The following is a 23715-nucleotide window of genomic DNA, read 5'->3' as shown; positions in this document are numbered from 1 at the left end:
CGTCATCATACCGTAGCTCTGAATAGACTGCGATTGGGCCACTGTCGTTTCTTGAACGGTTACTTGATGACTTCGAGCCCGCCTTCTGAGAATGAGTATTATCATCATACCCTTATTTCATTCTACCACATACTGAAGGACTGTCCACGTCTCGTCTATACTAGAGCTATGTATGGGTTGCAAAATTTTAGAAATGTCTTAACAGGAGAAAATACAGACATACTCCTCGGATTTCTCCGTAGAATCTAGCCTATGCTAAGTTAAGTGTCACTGACCAGATAACCATTACTACCTCTGTATAGGTGCTAATATGTACTGTAGGATAAAGCCTCTAGTTCGTTATGGTTGTGTTTTTGTAGTCTTTTTTTATTTGTGTCCATTTTTAAATTGTATATACACTATTTAAAATTTTAGCCCCTGCTGTTTGTGTTATCAATTTTTTAATTTATTATTTTATATATACACATTATATCTGTCCCTATCCCCTTTATATCAACACAGTACTGTTGTATAGTCGCAAAATGATGACATCCGCCAAAGCGACAAAAAAAGTAAAAATTATTAAGAATATGTGGTAGACAAAATTTTGCCAATATAAATAAATATTTTGGGAATAAAAGAGACAATGACACTTTTTCAAAAACTATATCCCATGAGCTTTATAGGAATTAAGTTTAGTTTAGCTTGATGTATCCAGATATAATATTTAATTTATTCTACACATAGCAATCGCCATTATTGCGGTGGTTATCATGAAAATGTCACTGTGACAGATATAAACCAGGAGAAATCAAAAATATTTTTAAAAATTTCTGAAACCTTATCTCACCCACTTACCGTGTATAAATGTGACTATAAAAGATTCTCGAATCCACATAACAAATTAATTAATTAAAATTAATTGATTAACACAAATTAATTAAAATCGCTTCAACCGTTTAAGATAAATTCAATGACATAGACACTGATAGAAGAATTATATATATAAAGATGATGAATAATGTTTTCCATTTGATACTATATTTTAAGATTTCTACTCCTTAAAAGCGTTATATTTCGGCCAATAAAATTGAAAACTTCCCACAGAGAGTGTATATGTTACGTATTTTGATCAAGGACCATGAGATCGGAGAACCAAAATACCACTTTAAACAACGTTACGTAAATTCCATTTTAGAAATAAAATTTTCTTCTATTCCATCGTTTTAAAGGAGGCAATTTACAGTCACTTTTTAAATTCAATAGTAGTTCTATTACGAACGACCACTGTCAGAAAAATTGCCCAATTCCAATTTATATCTTTTGCTTTGCGACGCAGAGAGGTCGCTCGCAGTTTTATTACCATCGATAGTTATGAACTATACATTCAATAAACCGTAAATGAAACTTTACAGCCTCTATTACCTTTGTGAAAGTCAAATGTAATGTAAGTAACCTAATTTTAATTAAATATTCTTTTAAACTAATATGAGAAATTACGTAGACATGGGTATCAATAAATAAGGACTTAAACTACAGTTAATTATACAGACACAATAGTTCATAGTTTAGAGTTGTTTTATTACTTTTACATTGAACTCTTTTCCACACCACCTATGAGGTAGAGTTATAGGCGCATTTTTTATGCAATAGTATCCCTTGAAGACCTTATCCGCCCAATTAACAATTATATTTCTAACTAATGTACTTTAGTTTCATATTTAGCATTTAGTTCCTTCATTAATGTATTTCCTAATCAAGATATTTATTTATATCACCATATTTCTCCTTAGTTTCTTCTGTTACTACTTATGTAGATTTTTCATGATAAAATTAGATTTAATCACTGCATTTTCCTTAATGCATTTGTCATATCTGCAAAACAGTTAGTACTCATCCTCTCATACTATCTAACCTAATGCTCATGTTTAATTCTAACCAATTACACGCATATCTATACACAGAAATCTTTCACACTCCACAATACGATTTTTTACAGTTAACCTCTATTAATTATATACACGCGTTTACTTGTTTTCACTCTCATCGCCTGGTCTTGGTAATTGTCGGGGGTCGAATCACTGTCATGTTCTGAGTCAGTTTTCACCTGCATGTCCTTCTCACCTGCAAGAGTGGCCAATGCTCCTTTTTTAAATATCTAGGTATCATCTAGATACACAAATTGAAATAAAAAATCTTCCTTGATTTTATTATTTGCTTTTAAAAGCAGTCTGGTTCTATTAGACATCTTGAGTGAGTTATCTCTATTTACACCATTTAAATACTATGTTCACTAACAGTGTATTAAGGGATCACTTACAAGTTTTCTGTGAATACTTTTAAGACTACTAACCGTTTTCATCTTAAATAATTGTATTAAATTATATATTGTATTGTATTAAAATAATTGTATTATTTATAACCTCTGATAATCATCACTACTAGTTAGAAGAATTTTGCAGATATTTAACAACCAAACGAATTTTATTGGCTGATTCGCTTACATTTTCAGACGTACTAAACAGCATTCTATCTCTTTTTAACTAGAATAAAATGAGTAGTAACATATCATAAAATATCATAAATAGCTATAGGCAATACATTCGACATCATGATGACGTGAGTTCATTGTTGTTTTAGATAGATTACATCTGTTTTACCATGAGCATGACCACAACACCCTAATCTAGATAAAAAAATAGCGTGAAATAAAAAGCGAATCTTGTCCAGATGTTCTAATAGAAGTGCAGTGTCAAAATAATATACTTGATACCCCTGACAAAGGGAATTAACACTACTAATGGTTAAAAAATAGGTTGCAAAAGAATTTCATTCAAACGAACTATTATAAATACACAGAGTAATCCAATATGATTATCTAGAACAATTCTCAATGTTTTGACATATAATTTATACTCATTTTAGATTTATACTTAATTGGACATGCAGATTTCTCTTTTGCTGATGCATCATTGCATCATACTTAAATCTTTCAAATAATAAAAATTTAATTGTACACTATTGCATAGATAAATATAAGACAAAATCCTTCAAAGTATTATCAACGCTCCATGGCATATTTTAATCGAGAGGAAGAAGAACGTCGAAGTGTTTTAATTACTCGACGACAGTGAACTTATTCGATGCTTGAAAAGACAAAAATCTTTTGAACTAGAAGAGCTAGTTAATGTTTGAGATCTTATACCTGAATTTTAATAACATTATGGACATTTAAATTTAAAAAGGCTATCTATAATATTATTATTCTCATTCATAATCTCCTTTATCTTAATCCATTCATTTCACCCCTATTTATATATATGACCTCCATATATAAACCTTTAGTTTTTATACATTAATCATAATATGTTTTTCCAAATATCAAAAGTTTGTTGTGAAAGATCTTAAACTTAGGCAAAAATGGATCAAATTGTCCGAAAGGGAAATATATATTCCCACCTGGCCGAGAAAAAAAACTGCCTCTTTAAATGTTTTGACAGAAGACCCCTCGGCTTCATCCTCTCGCAGTCCGTATTTCTGAAATCCCGAAATAAATATTTTTAGGTGAAAATATATGAGACGAAAACTGACCATAAGAGACCTAAGTCCGAAGAATACCAATTGAGTTTAAAACTTTCCCCAAGGTATAACATTATATATATATATATATATATATATATATATATATATATATATAATCTTGTAGGTTATATTTAGCGTATCGTAGCGCTCGGTGAATCGGTGATCGATGTGTAATATCTGAATGATTGTTTAATGTTTTACAAGCTACAGTATCCACGGCAATGGCAGCATACACAAAACATGGGAAAACATCGTCGACAAAGACGAATTATACTTAGGAAACCCTAAGTTAACTGACAGAGACCGAGGAACAGTAAAAGGGATTTTTTCAACACTCACTTGAGTAATACTACTGTGTCGACGAAAATAGTATGGGGAGAGCTCCCCAAAACTACCATTCATGGAAGGACTCACTTTGAGAAGCAATCAAGAAGACTAAGAGACATATCACATCTATACCACCTATAAGATACAACAAACTAAACAAAAAGGAAAGCTCTTTGCTGAACATCTAACTGAAGTCAACAATCCCAATCGAGAACACACGAACCGGGTCATAACTAGTACTGATAACTTAAAATCACAAATTATCACAACAGTAACCCCGAGAGAACTAACAAATGAGATAGGAATAAACCTATACCCAAACAAGTCACAGGGATTCGATTTAATCACTGCAGAAGTTGTAAAACAAAGTAAAACCAAAGCCATAGTACCGCTTACTAATATCTTTAACGCAGCTTTTAGACTGAAATATGCGCCTGCATATTGGAAAGTGGCGGAAGTGAACAACTTGCTGGTAAAGCCTGGTAAACAACCTAATGAAGTCAAATCGTATAGACCTATTTTTCTACTAACAATTGTGTCCAATAATAAAACATAGCAACCTAATTCCGGACCAGTTTATATTCCGTCAAAAAAAATTCAACAATCGACCAGGTTAATAGAATATGTTTGAGCGTTCTTGGAAAAAAAAAACAAATATGCTCTGCAGTTTTCCTACGCGTAATACACCAGGACTTGATATATAAACGAAACAAAATGCTGTCAAAGCAATATGTAGACCAAACCTCAACGATCATAAAACCTGGACAGTTGATTACTAGAAGGATATGGTATAGTCCGATAAATGATTGTTTACATTGTTTCCTATAAATGGCCGTTATTATGTATGGAGAACCCCAAAAAAAGCCTACGATCTAGACTGTCTGCCTACAATCAAGCATGGGATCGATTCTGTTATGATTTGAGCAGCAATATTATGGTATTCAACTGGTACTCTCATTCACATCACTCACTACGAATCAATATCTCGACGTTCTTATTGATAAAGTTTTTACTATGACTAAAATATGGCTGCCAAGCACTACGATGGTCCAAGATGATAATACGGCCAGACACACAATCAAAAATGGTCAATGTTGTTTTGCGGAGCATCAGAATATCATCAAAAACCTTCCCTAATCAGAACAATCGCCAGACCTCGACATAATTGAAAGGTTATATGGGATTTTAGAACAGAGAATGATGAGTAGATTTCTATCGCCAAAGGATGGTTTAACACCTTATTAATAATTAAATATTGTATATATGTCATATGTTCATATTATTTTGTTCAGCCCCTATATAATACCATTATTAAACATATTTATTATCAAAGAATCATTTTTTTATTAAGAATAACAAAATCAAAACAAATTTACCATAGTCGAATCACTTAAATTCTGTGAAAAAATATAATCCATAATTTTCCTATTTCTATGCTGTATGAGCAGCACAGCGGCTATATCACTCCTGTCAAGTTCAAAACATTTCCGATATTTCAGTTTCAGGAAATATTTACAGAATCGTCGTGTTAAGAAACCTGAAATCATAAAACTGGAATATTGTAAAAATACCAAACAAATCATTTTTGATGAACTCAATCTCGCAAGATGCATGATGTATATAATTAACAAAAGTCCGACAACTGAAATAGGTAAAACAAATTTGATGTTTTGTTCCATAAATTAACAAAAAATATCTTGATATAACTGATATGTTAAAGCCAAAATTGCGCATGCCGAAGATTTTTTTCCGCTAAAATTAAACCTTAACCGAGAGCAAAAAATTATTCAAAACTCAAACTTTGAGGGTGTGTAATTACGGTTGAGCTTTAAGCTTTTGCCACCGAATCTAATTTTTCGAATCCCAACTTTCATCGTTCGTTCGCTTTTTCGTTCTGCTTTTGATGCAGGATACGCCTGAACAATTTTTGTTTCTACCGATTCACAAAAAAAGCATTTTGGTATTAGATCGATATAAAATTCGGAAGCTATTCAGTGCTATTTATTAATTTTATAGTACTCGATAAACTGTTACTTAAGCTGTATAAATACATTCTAGAATTGACTTCATTTTATACAAATTATTTACTGAACACTGTCCAACAAAAAAAACTGAATGATTCCTTCGCTTGCTGCGCTAATTCTTACCAATTTTGGATCAAAAACATGATTTTTATCATTTCTTCTATGTGTTCTAATTGCGTGATTCAATATTAAGGTATTTTCTCATTTTTTACTTCCCATCTATCTATCCTGGTCTCTTGTAAATTGCTTTGTACACTTTTATTTCAGTTTTTCTTGATGTTTAGCTTTTACTTATATTTTTTCCAATTTCTGTTTTTTTCAGTTGTGACATTCATTTCCATCTCTAGGCTACCATTGCTTTCGGTTTCTATACCCAGATACTTATACGGATTTACTTGTTTTATTTTTACCACCCCAATTTGGATATTTATTACTCTCCCATAACCAGTTCCCTCTTTCGTTTTGCTTTTATTCATTAGCATTCCACATTATCTTAGTATTATATTCCATCTGTTTAGGATTTTCTGTAGATGTTCTATCAGGTCTATCAGCTATTTTTACATAATTTGCAAAAGTTCCTACAGACATTTCTATTATTTCGGTATTTTTATATCTAATATCCCTGTATTGTGTATTTAACATCATGTTTTTTAATTAATCCGTGTTCCACTGCATCATCATCCGCCCATCTGTTATTAACTATTGTCATTCTTCAATTCATTCTCAATTTATTTTTATATGGCGTAACCCTGCATAACTATTTATTCAATTATCACTCATTCCATCATCCATTTACCATTATGAATTATACCTTTCATTCAGTTCGTTTAATTTTTATTTTTTGTTTTCTTATCTTACCTCGTTCAGCTCCTCTCTATATTATTTTGATTCCTCCCTTATTTCCTTGAATTCTTACTATACTTCCTTTAAAATATTCAATAATAGCAATGAGCACATCTTCTAGTTTGAGTTTCTCTTATCTGCTTCTTCAATATTTGGGTTTCTATTTTACACTCTTTGTAACATTAAAATACAATTCATTTGGACTCTCTCACTATTTAGTTGACTTTCCCCTTTTACCCTCATCTTTTGTATACTTGTCTTCTTCACTATTCATTTTTCGAATGAATATACTGCCATGGGTTTTTTAATTCATCCTCTTCCTTCTCTGACCAACATAAATAATAATGTGTTCTGTGATTTAATCATAGTTATAATCTTTCTGTTTATTAAAAATCCATGTTGTTAAGAACCACCCAAGTTTCCATTTCTTTTGTCTCCAAACCTAAATCGAATGCAATATACAATCTGACGTATTTTTAGCCTAATAACAACATGATGTAGGAAACTTTTCTTTCATGTGTTTCCACTTCTATTCGATATATTTGATTATGTCGAAGAGAGTTGATATGATTATATAAGCCTCACTCTTTTGAACTGCTTTACCGATATGAATAGAGATAAAACGATTGCTATTGTAAGGCAGCTTTCAACATAACTTTGAATAGCCACCCAGTTAGACTATTTATTTAAATTCAAACTTTCCACCAGACCATTAGTTTTTCTCTCAAAACAAAACAACTCTACAAGATCTATTTTTTACTGTGACAAATAAATTTCTCGAATGAAATCATTCATCATTCATATTCATTCAAAATTAGGGTCATGGGATACTGATCAAGCTTTACAAAGTTCTTGGTCTTTCACGCTTTCTTTATTTTCTACGTCCAACTCTACGTAACTCTTGAATTTGGTGTAGTAGGAAGTTGTAAATATGTAGTAAATAGAATGAAGTATACTGCTTAATATATTTTAACGTTGAAATGTTAATATTACAGCAGACAAAAACAGATTTTGAAATCATTATCTGTATCAAATTAATATGCAAAGAACTAATACAACAGCTGTATTACGTCAGTTGAGAAAGTGGAGATATATATTCGTACTGAGCTCTATATAGGTTGAATTATTTTAATATAATTTAAATTAAAACCGTCTGAATATTTCATGGACTATTACTTTCTAGAGTATAGAGAAAACATCGGTTCAAATATATATATATATATATATATATATATATATATATATATATATATATATATATACACGCACAGAATGAATCTTTCAACTTTATCGTGAATAAAACATTAGATGTTTTGGCTATAAACTCTTTGGAGTTGTTTTTTTATCTGCGAGTGTATCATTGCCATCAGACATCAAAAATAGAAACAGGGATATGAATAAAAAAGAATACATATAAAGTACATCCAAAATATCTGAATTGGTTTATTATACAGTTAAAAAATATAATTTTTGGTCGACATTTTTAAGTTAATGAGTTTTTCCATGAATTTAATGAACGAATGTTGTTCCCTTTCTAATTATTAGATGATGGAATGAGTCAGTAGTTTCTGACAAATGAAATCTATCTAAGCCACCAATAATTAAGCTATCAACAATAGACAAGTGCCTACTGTCTAATATAAAAAAAAATCTTTAAAAATGTATTTTATAACATTTATTATTATTAAATTTTAATTTTGAACACCCTGTAGATGACCGAGTAATTTTAAATGCATTGTCTCCTGGCACACACGAGCGGTTTTCTATTAAATTAAATTCTGAACTCTTTCAGATATTCAGTTTTCAAGCAGGCGCTAGTACGTGTAGAATATTCTTATACTTTTATTTACACAAAAAGCAGGGACGTTTATATTAAAATCACCTTAGCTTAGTTAAAATGTATTTTAAATACTGACCCATAAGCTGTTGAAAAGAATCTGATTATTTCGAACTGTATTTTAGTTACCAGTTAGGTGCATTAAATTACAAAAATTCGAAAAATATTATTTGAGTATTATATGTGTATACTCATCATAACAATGCCTCTTCTATCAAGCATTCAGTTTTTCGCTCAACTCATGCCATTCCTCAATTACCCTATTCGCCTGAATTAGCTTTATCAAACTTCTCTTATTCTCTAAACTCAAAATACCACTTCAGTGGCATTGTTTTGTGGCCATTTTAAAAACATATAAAACAATTCAAAAAATATTTTTAAAATAACTATTTAGAAAAACTAGTTTTATATAAGAAATTTTACTATCTCTTATCACAACGGTAGGCCAGCAACCTCAGGAACTAGTATATGAAGAAGCTATAAGATGTTTTGCTGGAGGATCCACAAGCCTTAAAAGATTAAAGATATTTCTGATAATTTAAATATCAACTAAATACTCCTTAACTTATTTCCTCCATTACTGATCATAACGTAACAGTGCAAAGCAAACATGGTAATTATTAAATTTAGAATAAATTTTAAAATAGAAACAGTTTTATTAGTAATAAACTTGACCTTTAAAGAGCAATATCAGCAAAAATGTATGAAAAGTGATAGAGATATGAAGAAATGGTAGCAACAGCTCAATTACAAATGTATTGCTATACAGGTATCAGATCGGGTTGTTTATATATTTATGGTATCTTCTATATATCCATGACAATTTATTTTATGAAATTCTGGATAGAACACTCAGTGAGTCTTAAACATTCGTCAATCACTGAGAAAATGTAGTTGTCATGGCAAAAAATTTGGATAATGATTTAATATGATATCATAAAATTAAAAAATGTAAAGATTATATATCTCACTTATACAAAAAAAAAGAAGCATTGCTAAAGTTTAGTCTTTGTTAATACCGAAAATATTACAGCAGTGAAGATGATCGTGAAAGAACATCATTATTTTTTCCACCAGTCCATTGAGATTGAATTCTTGTAACTTAGATTTTAATTTTGGTAATTATAATAAATTTTATTTTAATTTTACCATCAGCAGTTAGTACACCATCAATTTACAAAAATTAAAAAGTTTTAGATTTATCAACGAACTTTAGGTACATTGAATGCATGATATCAATAAATTGTTAAGAAAATTCTTACTAAAATAGTTGCTAACTATGGACTATATTTTTAAAAATAATAATGAACACAAATTTCTAAAATGTAATAGAAAAAGAAAATACTTAAAATTAATTTACAGTCGTTATAATACTTATAGAACGTTTAATTTTGTGCAACATAATTAAAATACACAAAGGGACTCTTTCCATCTATTTTTTCCTTCATTTCGTGCCCTGTATGGGGTTCAAAGAAGTCTAACAGAAATTAAGACTAAGTTTCAAACCGTTTTATGGCGCCATCTGTTCAAAGTTATGACTCTTAATTTGGATAAACCTTTATTTATGAACTTTGTAACATTTAAATTTTATACTATCGTTACATTTCATAAAGCGTCCAAGTTAAGTTGTAAAAAGAAATAACTTTTTAATAAAATTTTTGCTCGGAAATGTGAAAAGCTGTTAAAAGCAGATATGAAAAAAAAACTGTATAAGGCTTTCTTATCGATTTTCACAATTTAGTATCTACCAAATTACTCTTTAATATTACACAAATCAGGCGTTTTAGGCTTTGTCAATTTCCTCGCTGAATTTTTATGTCGGAAAATGAGGTTACAAGAAAACAGAGGAAAAAAACGAAATCGGAAAGAATGGCCGACTTTTTTTTCATCTAAAATCAGGAGAAAATAAGACCATTTTAAAAAGATATTTTTCTTTTCCCACCACGCAGATCAATAGGAACTGTGCTACTTTTCTTCTATTCCTATGTAAAATATATTTTTATATTCTAGTATTTTGCGATATTGTATTGAATATATCATCAATACTCCACTTATTTTAACACTCCTATTGTTGAAAACCGTTATATTTAGGAGCAAATTATCTGTGTACATTTAAGGAGGAACGTTTATTATCAGTTATCTGATTTCACCCATGGAAGTGGAAGATTAACTATTATATTCCAGCCTACACTAGCTTTGGGTAGTGAGGGAATATATTTCAAGGCTGGGAAAGCCGCCTTTTGTTGGCATTAATAAGTTTGTTGTTTAAATTCGCATTATGAGGCTCTACAGATATAACAACTAAAAAATATGCTTTTATATAACAAACGATCTCAATAAAATTTATTATTTTATTTAATCGAACATTTTATGTAATCATTAATAACCATTTACAATATTATGAATTGAATTGAATTGACAACATCTCTTTACAATTACAATATAATAAGTTCGTAGAAAATTTGAAGGATGGTGCTATAAATATCTTGTTTCTTTATAAAGGCTTCATCAAATTTCTTCCGAGACTTAGAAATTATCTGACTCTCTACAAGCTTGAAGTATTTCAAATGCTATATTTGCATTGAATCTGATCCATAATTCTGTTGAAATATTGTTCAAAAAAAGCTGAACGAATTCCTCATTGACCGAATGGACCCTCATACTGCAAAATAACTATATATTCTCAAAAAAATTAGGTTCTTATTCATAAAATGTCATCATCTTAAGAACATACTTATTTAAAACATTTTAAAAAATATTTCCCACTGGAGATCAATCTGACGCTGATATTTTGTATATACCGTCTATAACTGAATGACAACGCATTACCTTCCAGGTCTTCAAGGAAAATCAATTTGAGATTGCAGTACATGGCTGATGATTCAAAATTTCGAAATAGAATTAAAAAAGGTTATTTATTTTCCCAAGTTTATTTCACTCACTTTAATAGCAACATTATTTCCAGACTTTAAAGCAATTGTTGAATTCAATTTCTGGAATAGTAGTAGGCAATAAATATACATAAATATTTTTCATATCGATCTACCCTCATATGTATATCACATCGGATACCATAAATATATTCTTAAATTCTATAGCAATATGCATGTCAAAGCTTTATTATTACGTACCATATTACATTAAAAAAAGTGTGAGGAATTAGTTTCGACGTTTTAAAGATTAGAAGATTTATAAACAACAATTATCTCGTTTAAACGAAGAATTGAAAAAGTGGTCGTTATGTTATATAAACAAACACAGAATAAAAATGGAACAGTAAGACAATAATGTTTGAACACACAACCGTTTATTCCCGCTGCATTTACCAGACATTAATCTCATCGATAATCACTTTTACATATCTTTTACATCTTTTACAAAAATCTACTGAGAACCCACCAAAGAAATATTATCAGAAAAATAAGAATAAATAGTTCCCAGCGATTGCATTCATATTTAAATGAAAATGTCATTTTACACATAAAACCTTTATTATTAATAAGAATCAGTAAACATATAAACCAGTTAATAAATATAATATATAATATTCTTGGTTGTAGCTATTATCTCAACATTATTTGCGTTTTGATTTAATAGAAATGATATCAGTTGATAGCACATAATTGTAAAATAGTCGTTAAATTTTATGAATAGCGATAATACAAATTACGATAATGCATGCAGCCTTAATGGCGAAGAATGAAAGCCAACTTGCATTAAAATAAACTTCAAATAATAACAGGGAATATCATTAAAATATATTATAGTTAGTATATTATGAAAACTGTAACTAAAGTTTATTTTAACATATTGGCAAGAGAGTTTATACCATAACTCATTAACAACAAGCAAATAGAAGTTACTCTGATGAAATATTGATTACATAATGTTAAAATATAATTAGGTTTATTATTTTCTTCGTTAATAATTTGGAGCTTTAAATTAATATATTTTACATAAAACTTTACAGTACGGTACCTCTCTAATATAACCTAAATCAAAATAATATCAAATATTATATTGAATTATTTAATTAACAATGTTTATTACTTTTTATATTTGTACTAAATAAGTTTGTATAAAATATACGACTCGCAGAATGCTCTGATAAAATTTATTCTTAAATTCATAATATTTTCTTTACATAAAGTTTTACAATATCTCTCTAATATGACGAATCGAGCTAACCGAATTCTATATTAAATATTATAATGAATTGGTTTCCTAGATATAAGAAAATTCATAAAAGTAACTTGTTACAATAGATATTAAGTTTACAGACAAAAATGCTTAAAACTTTTACACCAATTGACATGAACGACGAAGAATTTTTAAAACAAACGATGTAATTTCAAAGTTCGAATCGCCTAGAAGAAAAAGTTTCGGAAACTTCCTCCGAACGCGTCCCTTTTAGGAAAACATTTTCTCTTACCTTCACGTTAACCTTTAGAAATTTAGTGTAATTATTCAGTTTTTGATGTTTACATTATAATCGCGCTAATTGTTCTGGGGAAATGCGGGTCTAAGCTTAACTTCCTATGTAGTATAATTAATTTCAAAAATTTAGGAAGGATCTCGTCACAAAAATATTTGTATTTACTCTTGGATTGTTAACGCAAAGTAATACTTTTAAAGTGGAATGAACTTCTTCAGGAATATTGAAGTATTCGCACAGAAATAAACAACCGTTACTTAGTTTCAGTTAATTATTTAAAGTTAATAACTATAATGAGTGTGAGGAATATGCTATAATAAAATATATTAATTTGGAACGATTGGTTGATGAAACATTTTGATATTGAACAATTTGCCTTTTGTTGATTGGCACAGTTGATTATTTTATGGTTTGAAATGATAACAAGAGCAAAAGTTAACTCGTTTTTTCTTCCTCAGTCACTGTGACATTATATTCTGATACCATGTTTTGATAACAAAATAATGCCCTAGATGGTAAACTTTACATTAGTACTAAGATATATCCAGAATATTATTTTGATATTAACGATTTTCACCTCAACACTCAATTCAAAAATTCTGCAATAGACTTAATAGACAATATGATATACAGTCATAAACGTAGAAATTAAGTAACGACATTTAACAAATTGCTTCCAAAAGAGAAATTCTTCAAGATAAAAATTAATATTATAAAAAAGAGATTTTTAGTTCATGATCGACATGATTTGTCATCAACAATGGCATATTTGGTAAAGAAATGTGTTTTTGAGCTCGAAATAAAAAAGGACAAAAAACTTTAAAGTTACTGATTACTTAGTACTGGTTGCAACAAATGAAATGACTTTGATTGTTGTAAAATTTCGAAAACATTTATTCATTTGTTCATAGTATTAACATAAATAACATAGTATTCTCAGAAATCATTTTAAATTATACAAGAATATGTCCAATAGTTAATAATAGATAGTCTAGCAATATAATATAACTAACTAAAAATTTCAATGAATGTATCTTTTATATTTCGGGATTAACTAAAGATAGTGTTAACTTTTCTTTCATTTATACTACTATTCCAAAGTTGACACTCAACACAAACACACTACTTCTTGCTGACTGTATTACCAACCAAGATCATCTAAAAGATGTAAGCACAGTTACTGTATCTGAGTTAATACTGATTTTTCATCTCGAAACAAACGTCGAACAAAACAGCAATAGAGTTTTTATGAAGTATGTTTGACGATTGATGAACAAATTAAAAATGAATATACATTCAGTAAGCTCAAATATAATCACCTAATTTGAAGCTAAATTATCTTTTTTTTATGTTATATAGTATATTTAAAATTCAAGATTTAAATGGTTGATATAAACCTGTACGAAAAGAATAAACGGTTTCCGTTATACTTTCCGATATTAAATGAAACAACCATAGACAAGATGTTTTAGTATTATTAAACATATCTAGTATAGGTTCAATGTTCTAGAAGTACCTGCTTAAATATTACTCTAGTAAATGTATATGGCGGTTATTTGCAGTGCTTATTTTCGAAACGTAGGTATACGTTGTTAATATTAATTAAAACTACTTTATTATAGCCAAATTGTTCGTCATAATTTTAACCCCGTCCTTGTGGATGGTATAAAATTTGAGCTTGAAGCTTCTAACTTGTATTAAATTATTTACAGCTGTTTCCTCGTTCCATTATATTCCAAATTTGAATTTCCATATCAATGTAAATTCCACTAATAATTTATTTATATCAAGACATAGACCACGTTACCATTGCATAACAGTATACTAATTAAGAAAATTATTAACATCTTAAGTTCTAAATAACCATAACATTATTATATTTAGGTAATATTAAAATAATTTTCTAATGTTAAAAATTATAATATCCAATATACCTATATGCAGTGATTCCAACACTTTAACTTTTTTATTTTTATTTAATTATTTATTATTAAATACATAAAATCTAAGTATGAGTCCCGTTATTGAACATATATATCGCAGCGTCATCAACAAATGTAGCCGTGGTGTTAAATCACATCTGTAGAGTAGGTGAAGAATTGCCCCCAATACACTGTTTTGTTGGACATCTGCATTAATTTATTTAATTGATGACACTTTTGTGAATTACTTAGTGTCAAAGTCCTTCAAAGAATGCGAGTTCTTCATGCCAAACCTTATCCAAACTTTGACAGATGTTAATAAATCTACGTGAGCAATTTTTTTTCTTTTCGTGTTTTTTATTAAATAATTCTATTCTCATTTTTTCTTTAAATTCCAAAGGACACTTATTAGTATCTGCATTTAGCACATTCTTTATTTAGCTAATCCATTATTGTAGTTTTTTATTATTTGAACTTTCAAATTCAACCAGTGATCTTGATAATTATATGCCGTTACAAAAATAAATCTCCATTAATTATTTCTATAGCGATTGAGATTTCTTTATGTAATCCGAAAAAAATTAAGGTATCTTTCATTATTGTAGAAATTTAATTAAGTTGGCAGTCAAATGTCATCAGTAACAATAAACCTAACAATATTTATATCAACACTCTTACTGATAATAGCCTAATATATATGTATGATTTATTTTAAATTTTAAAAAACTAAAATCCTACTTAGTATTCACCTCAAACTGATAACTTAATAACATTAAAATAATCTGGTAGCACTAAATCGATAAGAAATAGCCTATTGGAGCTGTTACTTTAAAATTTTTGAAAACGAGTAAAAATGTGTAGGAATTTATTTATGAAGATTCATTCAAGACTTACCTTATCGGTACGGTATCCAAATATCTTAACACACTGTCTATGTGTTTGGTAGGATCTATGATCTGCTGAAACCAAATGAAACCATAATTAGTTATTACTACCGGCTTCAACTGATGCGTTTGAACTTTCGATTGAAGAAAAAATGAACACAGTATCAAAACAAGCCTAAACTATTTCAAAATGTAATTCTCAAATAGTAATTCCCACTCCACCAGCCATATTCCCCAGATATTGTCCCGTCTGACAGAGTATTCGACCTTTAGCTGAAATGTCCGAAAAGTGATATATAGGGGAGAGCAATACTTTTAATATGTTTTAAAATAAATTATTGTTTCTTATTTAAAAAATTTTAATAATTCTAATCAATATAATCCTAATAATAATATATTTTAACGTCTATTACACTTTAATATTTATAATTTCGAGATATGTCTTTACATATCTGTCAATACACAGATATGATGGTATATCGTGTACTAGTGTTATTTTTGTTAGTATATCTAATTACAATACCTGTTATCATATATCGTTAATAATTGTGTAAAATTTATAGTTTATTACTTATTTATATGATTCGATGTAATAACACAAACACAAATACGACTTTTTTCTTAATATTTATACTACAAGAGATGCTGAAAATATATAATGGCAAAAAATATCTAATTTCTGCTTAGAAATAATTTAATTAATAATTATTTATTTTTCCCGTAATTAACATTATCGAATATAGGAAAGCATACCATGAATGTAATAAAAAACAAATATACTTACAAATAAAATAAATATCATTCAACTAAAAGGTTTTTATATTTTTACCTATTGCCCTAGCGGATTTTTTCGACAGTTTGGAATGTTTGTAGGGTAAATTCTCAACAAAAATATGTAATATAACAAAGTTCCGTATCCCTGCGATATTCGAGGATATAGCACAAACTAAGTTCATGAGATATTTAACAAGTTTGTCGCTAGATGGGTATCTGATTTCACAAGGTGCAAGTTTCCATACAAGTTCCCGAAGCTTATTTTACAATTTTCTAACATAAAACTTGATTTTACACTTTAATTTGTGCTGCATTATTAATATTAATTAGACTGGAAAATTTTTCGAACATCTTCGAGAATTATTAGATACTATAAATTACAAAGATATGTGTGTCATTTTAATCATAAACCACGAAATTGTTGTACAAGAAGTAAATACGAAAATATTGTTACTATGAAATTATAATATAAGTTTAATATTCTAATAAATCTCAAATTTAAAAAACAACAATTAACGCCATTTTATATATTGTTTTATATAATAAAAAAGGCATAGTGACTCTTTTAATTATCATAACGTTGTTGTGATGCACCAAAAAGAACCAATACACGAAATCTAAATTTGAAATGGACATTGCATCAGTGAGAAAAACGAAAACTACTCTAGGCCTCTTTTTAACACAATTTAAACAAGACCGAAGTTTAATTGAGTTAACACCTTAAATCCCTTAATAAAGATTCATTCAACAGTTATCTTATTAAGAGTATCCGAACACCTAAACACACAGTCTATGTGTTTGATAGGATCTATGGATCTGCTAAAACTAAATGAAACCATAATTAGTTATTACTATTTCAATTGATGTGTTTAACCTTTGCATTGAAAAAAAAAACGAATACAGTATCAAGGTAAGTCTAAAATTATTTCAAAATATTCAAAAGTTCTATTACATCCGCCATATTCCCCAGATATTGCTCCGTCTGACGTAGTATTAGTCCTTTAGCTAAAATATCCTAAAAGTGATATCTAGCGAAGAGCAATAATATCTAAAATTTTTTTTAAATAAAGATTCTAATCATTCTAATCCTAATTATAATATAAGTTAACGTCTATTACACTTTAATATTTATATTTTCGAGATATGTCCATACATACTTGTCATATCGTTATCAATTATACTATATTGCACTTATGTTTATTACAGTTGTGTTCCATGAAGTCTAAATAATGATGCTAATAACTCTGAAAGTTGAAATCATCCAAATTATTGATCATGTCTGTGAGTGAAACAAAACGACTATTATTTTTCAGTGAACCTAAATAGTCGAACAAGATATTTTAGTGCCATAAAAGCCGCCAAGCATGAAGAGCTGAACGGTTTAGAAACTCTAACATAAATACCACTCTTGTAAATGAATATCGTGGTTATTTGCCATGCTCATTTTCCAAATTTCGGTATACGCTCCTAGTAACAATTAAACGTTTTATTATAGATGAAATATCCATCATAAATTTAACGTCATCTTTATCGTTATTGTTTTTTATTTTCATTCAAAATTCCACAAAAATATATATAATATACTTATAATATATAATATTTTATTTTATATAATGTAATATAGGATATAATATATAATATCTTATTTTGAGCTCTATTTTATATAGTTCTATTTTCGTATATATAAAGTATATAACAAACAGAGGAATAACTCACAAAACTTTAAATTAATTTAATCGAGGAAAGGGTACTTTTTGTTGTCTTTTATATTTCGGGATTGTGCTAAAGAAAATGTGTGCCTATCATTGTTCTAAGGTTAATAGTGAGTATGACAATAACATACTCAGAAGATTTGAGCATAAGGATACTATTTGCGCTGTGTTGCTAACAAAAATCATCTAAAATATGTTGTTGTTTCTGCATCTGAATGAAAATTATCACATAAGATGACAAAACAAATCAGTATATACCTTTGATGCATAAAATTACATCCCAGTATAAAAATAGCTGTAGATAAGAAGTAAAATTGCTGTATATTGACAGAATAGAATTACAGCCTGATTTATCTAAATATGGCAAGGGGAGACTCAGCTTTAAATAATAAATAAAGTTAAACAATATCAATTAAACGTTAAACAATAACTAATTGATTTTGTTAATATTAAGTAGTCTGAGAAAATGTTATAAATAATTCACTAAATCGAAATGAATCACTTTATCATATTCGATTCGAATTTCTATACAATAAGGCGGCTTGGTGGCGTAGTGGTAAGGGCGACATTACGGTCCTCCTACTGTTTCGATAGCCGCGGGTTCGAATCCTGCTGTCTTCTGGAATGATTTCTAAAGTTGGTCACTCGCCAGTCGGTAGGCTTAATGCCGAGGACCGTGGTTCGGAGCCCACGTTAAGCTGTAGGTCCAGTCACTAAAAATCCAGAAAGTTGACGTGGCTCAAAACAATATGCACATTTTATACAATAAGTATTATTTTTATACTCAATTAAGCTTTATTTCTATATTATATACTATATTGTTCCTCATAAAAATGCATTATTTAGCTTCCTATTCTGTATACAATATCTAGTTGATTATATACTCCTGGTAAATCTCTTTCGAAGAGTTGTAATTTAGTAGACGCCAAAGTTAATGCTAATCAAAGAAAAGACAAGTTAAATGTAAGAAGCAAGCTACGTTTTATGCATTCCAATGAGCTTTATATCGACTTTTCACGTTTTGCTCTGTTAAGGATGTCGCAATAAAACATATATATAAATATATATATATATATATATATATATATATATATATATATATATATATGAATTGACATATGAATGAAAAAGGAATTTACTAATGAAGATTGATTTATCTTGCGAATAGAATTTAGAAAAAACAAACATCCGTTTTACAAAAAAAAAATAAAAGGAAAAAAGAAGCAGAATAACAATATTTCTAGAAAATAAATGTTTTTTTAGTTATCTTATACATGGCACAGATGAAAGAATTCTGCCTACCTAAAATTCAGTAAAAAACTAATAATAATTAGATCAAACACTTAAAAATACGATAAAATCCCATAAAATACTTCAACATAAATAACACAAGAAAAAGACAAGTTTGCTGAAAATTGCACTATACATTTTCTTGGGATACAACAGTACTACACATTTATACGTTTCAGGGATACAGGGATTGGGATGATATTTTTTAAATTTTGAATTGTACATAGTATAGATTAAAAGAGGATCAATGTATTAGATTTAAGATTTTTTAAAAATTAGATAAAATTATATTTCTCGTAAAAGTTTACAACAAGAAATAAAAAGCAAAAAACGCAATGGCAAATAAAAAAAATGAAAAGTATTATTTAGCTTAATCTATAAAATAATATATTAATGAAATAATGATAATCAAATCCTTCGTTTGCAAATCAGAATTATATGAGTGCAAAATAAGGTCATGCTCCATGATTGAAGTTCTAATCCTCAATTTTGACAAATTTCAGAACTCTGAACGTGAAATTTGAACCATAAATCTGCATAGACTGCATACAAATCTATTAGTTTAAGTTAGTTTAGGAATAAAACGAATCAAACGCATTTCCTCTTCATAAATAAATAAATTTTAAAAATATTCTGAAAATAAAATGTATTAATATTATTTTTTTTTTATTATTATTTAAATATAAACTCACAAAAAATCAAATGTCAACCATCAAATGACTTATATATTGATTAAATATTCCGGTAAAATTGATATTCGTATAAATATATGCCAGAGCAGTGAGTTATGAAGTAATTTAGAAAACAAATTGATAGCGTGATACAAAAATATTATAAACTCTCCGTAATACGTCTTATTTAATTAAATCAGATCTAGTAAAATTATGTTTTCAACGAAACATTAAAAACAACACTACTTAAAGGGAAATCCAGTTCATTCCATTTGATTATCGGTGATATTAAACTTTTTAATAATAATTTTATAAGGTTGGATGCATTAGGTTTATGGTTGTAGTGAATATAATCGATTTTTTTCATTCAGCAGTTATAAGATTCTTTCATGGCAGCATCTATAAATTTTATTTCATCATTATTTTATTTTACAATTAATAAAAATCTAATTTTAGCCCTGCGAGCCATCGAACAAACTTGTTCTAACCTTTTCCTTTATTTCTTATTACTTCTTCATTGTAGATGCTTACTTTTGCTCTTCTGCTAGTGCTTGTTTCTCAGAATGTCTGAACTTATCACATCGGGCATTCTAAGACGTCTCTTGCTCCCTATATTGTTTGGTGTTGCCTTAAGAAAAAGGGTATTGCTTCAGTCGATTTTCCAAGTAATTTTTACATAACACCAGTATATGCTAAGGCATCCTTGATAGCTCTGGTTCATCCAGATTTATTTTTCATCGGCGATTCTCATTGTTTTTTATTGTTTATTGTATACCGTTAGAGATAATTTGGTGAAAATTATTCTAATGGCAGAATATCTAGCACCAATAACACATCTCTTTAAAAAACAAATTTTATGATATATTATAAACATATATAAATCACTGATCCTGACTATGTTCAACTTCAATTTTTATGTATTTATCTCTTTTTATCAGAGAGTTATGTCAATCGCAACAACTTACCCTGCAAACTTTTAACCCTGCTCTTCCCTAGGCTTTTTCTTCAAAAGCTGTTGGACTTCCAATTTATGCCATAAAAATAGATATATTATTATTGAAAGAAGTACGAGACCCAATCATTCTAAAATTAGTCACTGATGATCAGCAAACAGTGACCTTTTAACTGATGTACCTCTTGTGCATTATTATCTCTCCAATTTGATTAATCTCCAATCTATTTAATTCATCGAAAAATGCTTCTCGATAGAAAAACAAATAATGATATGCATATCCTGTTTAACACTATTATAAATATGATTATTTAGTCATAATGGATGCTATACTCAATTTTCGAATAAAATTTCGAATTGCTTTATAAAAATGTTAAAATTAAAATAAATTTAATTATTTTAATTAAACAATTTAATAACAATTTATCATTTGGATTCTAAATTGATTTCTCTGTTGTTCAATGACATAAAAAAACAACCAATAATTAATATAAAACTAATGACCACATAATTAAATACTATACGTTAAGTAAGTACAAATATATTTCATTAGTTACACAGCCAACAAAAAAACTTTTTAAACCAATTTACCTAAAACATAAGTGTTTGGATGCTAAAACCTTACTTGGTCAATTGGTTAGTTCTTATTAATTACCCACAATTCTGTCAATTATATATCAAAAAAAGAAAAACCCGATATTTAAAAATCATTAATTTTCCATTTTTTACTCAGAATAATGTTAAATTTATAAAACGCAAATATTAGGTGCTTATTTTTAATATTTTCTTTTCTCGTTCTCTGTAAAGTTTCTTGCATAGCTTTTTCTCCGATATAATGTTTTTTCTTGTTTTCTATCAAGCACCCAAGAGTCATTACCCATCATCAACATGATAATTTCATCGTCTATAGTTTCATTTCTCCATCCCTTGCTCTTCACTCATATTAAGTTTTCATGAAAAAAGTTAAAATGGTTGTACAAAAATTGGATTTTAGGACTTATCAAACAACCAAAGGTTTTAAATTCGTTTATTATAATAACTACCAAAAATGTATAGTTATGACTTTTACATTGCTCAAAAACTTCTTTAAATCATATACAAATCTACTTTGAAGTTAGAATAGAACATCAATTTACCATCATCAAGCCCTTCGTTTTGTGTTTTGTGTCAATAATCTTTGTCCCACTGTTCCATCAACATATAAAACATATAATCTTTATAAATAAATGTTGTTTATCAAGAAGCATAAAACAATGATGAGTTTTGTCTGAAATATGAATTGAATATGGACTGAATGAGCAACAGGTAATGAAGCATAAGTATTTCCATTATGTATTATTACACCATTTTTAATTTATAATTTTTAAGTTTTGTCTTGCCTGCTACTCTATTATTATTTTCGGATTCTGCAGACAAAATAACATAGTAATTAGTTCAACAACAGAACAACCAAACAGCAGTGTTGCACCTAATTCATTATATTCCAATTTGTTTTTAACAAATAAAGTGCTGTAATTATAATTTTAATTGATGGATAATAAAATATTTGTATTTTTGTTCCAGGTATCGAGGAGGGAACGTGATCAATTATTCTCAACGTGGTGGCATCAACGTGGTAACCGAAAAACAGACCCGAACAAGTCGTTTATTGATTTCTCGTGCTACTCCCGAAGATAGTGGAAACTACACCTGTTCACCAAGCTCTTCCGACGCTGCCAGTGTCCTAGTCCACGTGCTCCAAGGCGAAATACCAGCAGCTATGCAACATAGCATCTCCATATGCCTGACCATGGATCTCGCTCTACTGATATTACTACTATGCTTCGTATTGGTCAGGTGAATCTTCCCATTTCCATTATAAAACAATGATGATTGCTCGTATAAAGGCAAGTGACTCAAATTCAAAAAATAAAAAACTTTAGACCGGTATTTATGATAAAATTGCTAACTTAATTTTTTCCCTTTTAACACAGAATTAATTGCTGAAAAGACTGAGAACAGTTAAAATCAGTTAATGCTAATACAACCGGCCTAAAGAATTAACATCTCTAAAAAATATATTCTAACCATAATTTATCGAGCTTTTTTTTAAATGGTAGATAACAAGCGAATTTATGATAATTTTTTCTTTTCAAATAATTATTAGGGGATATTATAACTTCTTATGTGGAAATATGACACTCACTTGGGAAATGCACTATTTCGATGTATATCTTGGTTTGTTATTTTCCAGTTTACCATGAAGATACATCGCCCATCATGATGTTTTAACATGAGTGAAATATTAAACAACATGGTTTTTAATTGAATTGAAAAAATACATGTTGTTAATATATCTCTTATAATGAAAAAATTAATTATGACTTACAATGATTAAGTCAATAATAAAAATTGTTGTTGATACAGGGTACAAAATGATTAATTTCATGTAACAAACTTAAAAAACAAACCAAGAAATACGAGCTGGATAATATATAAAACTA

At 28.7% G+C, this 23715-nt stretch overlaps 1 protein-coding gene across 1 annotated transcript in view; it reads left to right on the top strand.

Moving 5' to 3' along the window:
• The window catches only part of LOC143197617 (zwei Ig domain protein zig-8), a 653866-nt gene extending 630713 nt beyond the window's left edge, over window positions 1-23153 (top strand). Inside the window, exon 5 of the mRNA XM_076406184.1 lies at window positions 22796-23153. Within this exon, the coding sequence (XP_076262299.1) occupies window positions 22796-23072 (277 nt within the window). The 3' untranslated portion in view covers window positions 23073-23153. The remainder of the gene's footprint in view (window positions 1-22795) is intronic.
• The last annotated feature ends 562 nt before the right edge of the window (window positions 23154-23715 follow it).

The sequence above is a fragment of the Rhynchophorus ferrugineus genome, unplaced genomic scaffold, assembly GCF_030347505.1.
Source record: "Rhynchophorus ferrugineus isolate W39M unplaced genomic scaffold, kcgeb_rfMv2 rfM5, whole genome shotgun sequence".
Taxonomy (NCBI): Eukaryota; Metazoa; Arthropoda; class Insecta; order Coleoptera; family Curculionidae; genus Rhynchophorus; species Rhynchophorus ferrugineus.
This window is presented reverse-complemented; position numbering and strand designations above follow the sequence as displayed.